The sequence below is a fragment of the Chenopodium quinoa genome, unplaced genomic scaffold, assembly GCF_001683475.1.
Source record: "Chenopodium quinoa cultivar QQ74 unplaced genomic scaffold, ASM168347v1, whole genome shotgun sequence".
Classification (NCBI taxonomy): domain Eukaryota; kingdom Viridiplantae; phylum Streptophyta; class Magnoliopsida; order Caryophyllales; family Amaranthaceae; genus Chenopodium; species Chenopodium quinoa.
The window spans coordinates 1,874,194-1,881,130 of record NW_018743444.1 but is presented as its reverse complement, the minus strand read 5'-3'; the positions used below and the strand labels follow the sequence as shown (position 1 = coordinate 1,881,130).

At 37.7% G+C, this 6,937-nt stretch overlaps 1 protein-coding gene across 1 annotated transcript; it reads right to left on the bottom strand.

Annotated features, from left to right (window-relative positions):
* Positions 1 to 3,696: 3,696 nt before the first annotated feature.
* LOC110739186 (60S ribosomal protein L4-like) lies at positions 3,697 to 6,108 on the bottom strand. Its single transcript, XM_021919648.1, has 2 exons — positions 4,886 to 6,108; positions 3,697 to 4,033 (listed from the first exon to the last, which is right to left on the bottom strand). Exons 1-2 carry the CDS (start codon positions 5,996 to 5,998, stop codon positions 3,920 to 3,922), a joined length of 1,227 nt encoding a protein of 408 aa, XP_021775340.1. The 5' UTR covers positions 5,999 to 6,108; the 3' UTR covers positions 3,697 to 3,919.
* Positions 6,109 to 6,937: the final 829 nt, after the last annotated feature.

Sequence of the window (6,937 nt, the reverse complement as noted above, 5' to 3'; positions counted from 1 at the left end):
TCCTTGAGAAGCTCACGAAATTCCAGAAGTATGTTTTTAGAAGAATTTATGAAGCAACAAGATATAAAGGAAGAATTGAACAAGTCCAAGTGCAATGTGAAAACATTGAAATGGTTGAAGGAAAAATTAACTCTCCACATTTCCTGATCATGTTTGAAGACGTTCATCGCAAACTCAAATATCCAATATGTATCCAGCTGAGACAAGTAAAGGATCCTACAGAAGCAAGAGCTTATGGATTTTTCTATATTGCTCAGTATCTTAACCAGTTCATAGCCTTAAAAGAAGAACCACCAATTATAATACATGTGGGAAATACTACTATAATAACACCAGAATGGTTAAGAAGTTATTTAGAAGGAGTATTACATGGTGAATCAGTGTATGATTATCTAGAACAAGTTGAATCTGGGAGATATTTATCCTTAGAGGGAAAAGAGCACTTATTGGAGATCTTTGTCACATGGGATGAATCCTATGCTGCTAAATGTGTGATGGATCTAGGTATATAAGAAGACAACCCATGGTATGTCCCTTATGAAGAAAGTAAGGACAACAAAGGAAATCTACAAGATATGATGGAATCCTGAGCCCACACCTGCAATTTTGTATTCTACTTTTACTGTTGTAGCACGTATTATTTGTTTTAAAGAATCAGTAGAAAATCAGTGAACGATATTCACTGCTGAGTCATGGTTTTATGTAAGCCATAGAAAGTGTCGGTGAATTTGTGAGCCTTCCGCTATATAAAGGGCATTAGGCAAAGAAGTGAAGGCAGAGTTGGAAGAGTTAGCTAGAGAATTGCTTTGAAAACATTAGAAAGACCTCTAGAGAAAACTACCCACCTTAAGAGACAGATTGGTTCTCCATCTCTCTTAAAATAGAGAAAATTCTAGTTCAGCATATGTCTGTTTAAGCTTTCAGTTTGTGTGTTTGTTGTAATATATGAGTATTGTAATCTTTTCAAATTAAATAAAAGTTTCGTTCAAGAAGGAAACCTTATTCCCTTGAACCTTATATATCAAATGAGTTATCTTTCTATTTAGTTCCATCATAAACACAATAAGGATTGTCTAATTAGAGATTACGGTCTAAGGTAGGAACGAATTAGATCTGTGCTGAGCCTGATCTAAGGAAGACAGGGTTGGGGTTAGCTACCTTGGTAAAGCCGGAAGCTCAGAACGCCGGAGGTTCCATTGTCGATTAAGTTCAGGTATTGGTCAAAACTCTCTAGTTAAATAACTATTATTGCGAAGCATGTTGGGCTTTTAAACTGTTAAAATAATTTATTTTGATGTATAAGTAGTAGAGTTGTGATAACTAGTATCGTTAAAAGTCATTTTAGTAATTATCAGATCGAATTATAGTAAAAATCAGTGTGTTATTAAAAACTGTTATTTTAAATTAAGGTATTGTTATTAATTTATCAAATACTGTTATTAAGTCATTAAGTACTTACTGTTAATTACCCTAAATAATATATAACAACAAAAAAACGTCACTTGGTATTGGGCGAGGTAGCCTATACCGGGTAGCGGTCTATCATTCCCCCTACACACATATCAGATTCGAAAAACTGAGACCCACACAACCACACTAGTATGTACAGTGACCATATCAGAAAAATAATGTAATTTACTTTCATCTACCTTGGCAAGATACAGAGTATAAAATTTTGAGGAATACATCACCAAAATAAGAGCAAGTTTAGCCCCAAGTCTTAAGACTTGAAAGTGACATCATTTTTGGTAGTCCCCATTGAAAATGATGTCATCAAATTATTGTTAAGACTCACTAAGACTTACACATATTTATCACTTTAGCCCTAAGACTTAAATATTTGACATATTATATATAGAAAAGTGTAAGAAAAAAAAAAGGATAATAAAAATAAAAGTGAGGTGGGAGTAGTAGGTCCCAATCTCAAGTCTTAAGTTGAGTCTTGAAATTTCAAGACTCAACTTGAAACTTGCTTGAAATTTTTGAAGAAAAATGGAAAAAGTCTTAAGCATAAGTCTTAAGATACAAAAGTGATGATGTCTTGCTCTAAGTTGGTAATCCAAAATGGAAAAAGTGATGATGTCTTGCTCTAAGTTGGTAATCCAAGACCAGATATCAATCATAAGATACAAAACACCCAAAACTTTATAATACCGTCAAGTAAACCAGCATAGCTGTCGATCACCAAGACTGTCAAGTTACAAAGAAGACGGATGCATTGAGTGTCTACATTCTGACATACGAGCAAAGAATTTTGAGGCTCCTGCTCACAAATTGCTCTAATCGCAGCCACTATCCTTCCTAATAACCAGTCCCAGACCAGACCGAGAACTATTTTTTTTTCCCGATGATGAAAAAGCATGTACATACTAGCTTTTGGTCTGAGCTAAAGACCCTTTTCCCCTCTCAATGAGCGCTTTAGCAACAGCATATGAATGCAGATAGCAGATTATTTGAGCCAGCTTAAAGTGGCTCCTAAAAACCTTCAGCAGCAATAATTTCCTTCCATTGTGAAGTGGCAGTTTCTATGTGGTCGCTGAAGCAAAATACATCATCAAATTTTGGTGATGGGTTAAGCTTACTCAAGCTGTCATCTCCCAAAGAAACTTAATTAAATCAACACAGGCAAACCATCAATATAGGCTCAAAATTAGCCTTCCTCAAGTAGATGTGCACATCAGTCATTCATCCTCGACAAAAAAATCTCACCAGAACTTCCAAGCAGAAACTCTAAACTCCAAGCTCAAAGAAAAACAAGTCACTTTCAAAAGAAATTCTAAGTTAAAATCTTAAGAGAGGTTACATTTTATCCTAGTCCATAATGCTTGAAATCATAGTCAAGGAAAGTAGGAAACAATGATTCAATTTTATGTCATCAACTGAAACCAAAAACGGCAATTCCATATATACCACACTAAATTAGTACCGAAGCAAAAACATCAAAAACAACAATTATGTTTGGATAACAGGATCACCAGCTTATTGGAGTGGTTTATTTAAAAGCAATAGAGGCACTTTCCATGTAGGGTCGGCAAGGATACATTCGTAAATATTGAAATAGTTTGGGAAATTATTTACTTCATTGCAGAATCGAATTGGGCTCAACTATCCCAAGTATTATACACAGTAGTTGAAGATGACAGTGAGAAGCTCTATTGAAAGAAACCATATGCAAGTACTATCAAATTCAATTGAAATGCAAGCAGATATTGCTACGGCCACTGGACTACAGGCACCGCTGATGCTACGCCAATTAGCCATCAAGCATGCAGAACAGGGAGGTATAAAACTAGAGCTCTATGTTCAGACAGAAAATGGTAACAAAAAGAAAGCTGTCTGCCTGCCCCAACAGATGATGTTCCTTAACAAATGATTGAGCAGCAACATACCAATCAAGACTGTATTAGGCTGCTTTAATTGATCACTTGAGCAGATTTCTGCTATTTCCACAAAACTCCAACTCAAGCCTCAAGTCATAGGAAATATAAGTAAACCAAGTACAAAGGTTGCAAAGAAAGACTAATGAATGTAATGTGACCATGTCCCTTCATTTAACAAAAAATAAGACTTCCCAAGTATTGGAAATTCAGAATCATAAAACTGAGGTCTGAGGAACACTCACACAGTCACACAACTATGAAGGTATGAAAATCCAAAAGCAACAAGACATGAAGGTATGAAAATCCACAAGCAACAAGACATGAAGGTATGAAAATCCATATAAGAATTAGAGCAACAAATACCAAAGACGGTAAAATCTCAGTAAAGAGCCCTCGAACTACAACAGCTATAGGCACAGGTTTAAAATAACAAGACGAGGGGTAACTTTCAAGTCTTAATATCTTCAACATCCAAAACTCTGGTAGATTAAATCTTAAACCAAATATCTCTAACAAAAATTTAGATCTAGAAAACAAAATTACTGAGAAACACCAAGCCATTTTGTGAAGTTCTCAAATTCGGTGTAATCGGAATCGGAAATCATAGTCTTGTAGAACGATCTTCCAGAGGCCTTGATGGCAGTAAGCTCCTCCTGTTAATACATTCAGGAAATATACAGCAAAATTAGCAGTTGTAAAATAATTCACACTTTTATACAACCATACTTCAATACAAATATGAACTATGACTACAACTAAGAATTTCACTCCATTTCAAGCCAGGTACAATTTCTTGAAAAGAAAAACATACAGCATCAAAAACACATCAACAGAGAAATCACAGTTACACTCTCAAGAAACAATCACAATACTAAATGACTATAGCAATCACAGAACATATACATCAATTTAATGAATTGATTAATCTATCAAAACTAAAGGACTTAAATTGAAACAGAATATATGCATTCAATCTCGAGAAAGCAAGTGAAATCATGACCAGTATCAAACAACCAAGATAAACAGCAAGACCAAATAAAAATGATCAGTAGCAACATCAAAGGGAACTAACTCATATAACAAAATAGCATATAAACATCACAACAAACCATTAAATTCGAAAATCTTGTGAATTTCCTAATCAAAACAGCAATAACATTGATTAAATATAAGCATACATTGTCTACTGGTCAGTAGTAATAGCAATAATAAAATTTTCATTGTCTACCAATCATACACAAAGTGATGACCATTGATCACAACCTATTAATCATACAACTAAACAATTGTAAAATTCATTTGCATTAACATTTCACAGATTTAATAGCAATAACAATAAGCTATAATGAAATTCCAGCACAAACATTAATTTCCACAAAGCAGTAAAGATGAATCACATACATATTATAATAAGAAAATACCAGCAACAAAATCAACTGATAAAAATAATAATAACAATTAAAGTATGACAATAACAAATAGAAAAGAAACAAGTAAAAAAATACCTTGGAAAGGACCTTTCTCTTCTTCTGAAGCTTGGACTCCTTAGAAGCAGCCCTTTGCTTCTCAGCCAACAGAGCCATCCTCTTAGCAGTCTTAGCATAGGGGTTTAATTTCAGCATAACATTGAGATTCTTCAATGGGTTCTTCTTCATTGGTGCCCTCACATAATCCTTCTTAATCGGTCGGACAACCGACTGAATCTCATCAGAATTGATAAGCCTAGCAAGATCACCATTCAACATCTTAGCCCTTGGCAATACATACTTGTTCTTCTTCTCAGAAGCCTTATCGAAGGACCCGTAAATCGAATCGAGCTTCTCGAAAGCACCCTTAGTCCATATCACAAACCTCCCCAAATGACCACCAGGAGCAAGCTTCAACAAATTCAACCTATCAACATGGCAAATCTCAACCCCAGGAATGTTCCTAAACGCCTTAACCAACTTCGACCCCTCGGTCGAGTACACGATGAGCGGCCCCTTTCGTGAAATGTACCTTCTGTTCCTCATCTTTCCTTTTCCAGCACGAATCGCAATCGATTTCTTGGCCTTCTCCACATCCTCAAACGCACCGATTGATTTCAACACCTTCAAAGCAGACTTAGTCTTCTCAACACCCTCAATTGAGTCCGACACAACAAGGGGAAGCTCGGGAACAGTCTCGATCTTATGCCCACGAGCAAGAACAAGCGACGGAATAGCGGTCGCAGCAATAGCAGAAACAACAGCATACCTCTTCTGATTAACATTGATTTTCACATGCCATTTTCTCCAGATCCTGGTAGGAGCAAACATACGCCCACCACGACACATGTTTCCGAAAGCTCCCTGACCAGCACGGTGAGTACCACCACCAGGCACACGGGGGATACGGGAAACGGCACGGCCCGTGCCCCAGGACTCAGCGGAGGTCTGATGCCCTGCTTTGCGGGAAACAGCGTAGGGTTGACGGGAGTTTTTGGAGATGTTGGAGTGAACGTAGGTGACTAGGTCTGGGCGAAGGGGGGATTTCATGACGTCGGGGAGTGGTGCGGAAGGCGTGGAGTCGGTCGACATGTCGGACTCGACGGTTTGGATGGTCACCAGTGGGCGGGCGGCAGCGGCTGTGGAAGACATTTTGAGAGAAGGGGGGAGGGGAATGAATTGCCAGAAGAGGCGGAAATGAGAATTAGGGTTTTTTTTGGGTATGAAAGAAGGGGGAGTGAAGTGAGCTTGTGAGGGGAATTTATATGGTGGAGTAGGTTAAGAAGAAAGTTAGAGTTTCGGGTTGGTGTTGGGGTTTTTTTAAGCTGGGTATATTTGGGCCTGGCTTGGTTTTTCATCCTTCATTTATACTACTATATGGATTTGTAATCTTGCTTTTGATTCCAGATTCTTTGACCAAGTTTTTCTTAGGGGCTGCCTGGAATGGGTGTAATGGGAGGGGAAAAATTACATGAGCAATAATTCTGGATTTTTTTAAAGTTTGGATATAGGGTAATTAATGAGTGGGGTAATCTATTTCCCTAAAAATGGGGTTAATAATTACCCACCTCCCCCCTAGCATAACAACTTCCCCCGTAACAATTCCTCTTCTATACTGCATCTTCTTTTCCCCTGCTAAGTACTCTCTCCTTCACCTTCATATCCCTCCACCCAATTGAAGTTGTTGCCGCCATTATAGCCGCCTGGTGGAAGCTGCTAGCCGCCATAGCTCATCAATTCCGGCGAATTACGAACAAGTATCTTGAATCGGACCCACTGGTTGAAGAGATAATTGAACAAATGGTTAGGGCTTTTGATCCTTGAAGTGAGATGATGCTCGTGGTGGTCTCAAGTTTATCAACGACATGGTGGTTGCCGCCGATTGCCATGAATTGGTGGTCTTTACCCTAGGATTGTTGCCAAACCTCATAAAATGAATTATTACTCTCTAAATCAATGCTCAAGTAGAATCTACCCTGTTAGATATTACCCCCTTCATTATTTCTGGAATTCCAGGCATGCCCTTACTATAAGTATGTGGTTGGTCACCGTGTATGGTCAACTTATAAGGGTTATTCGATCAATTTTAAA

Bases quoted from the DNA above. Each gene is read 5' to 3' on its own strand.
- LOC110739186 (XM_021919648.1), bottom strand. From the start codon at position 5,998: ATGTCTTCCACAGCCGCTGCCGCCCGCCCACTGGTGACCATCCAAACC. The intron at 4,034-4,885 runs GTATTTTTTTAC...ATGTATTAACAG, and splicing joins AGAGAAAGGTCCTTTCCAAG to GAGGAGCTTACTGCCATCAA.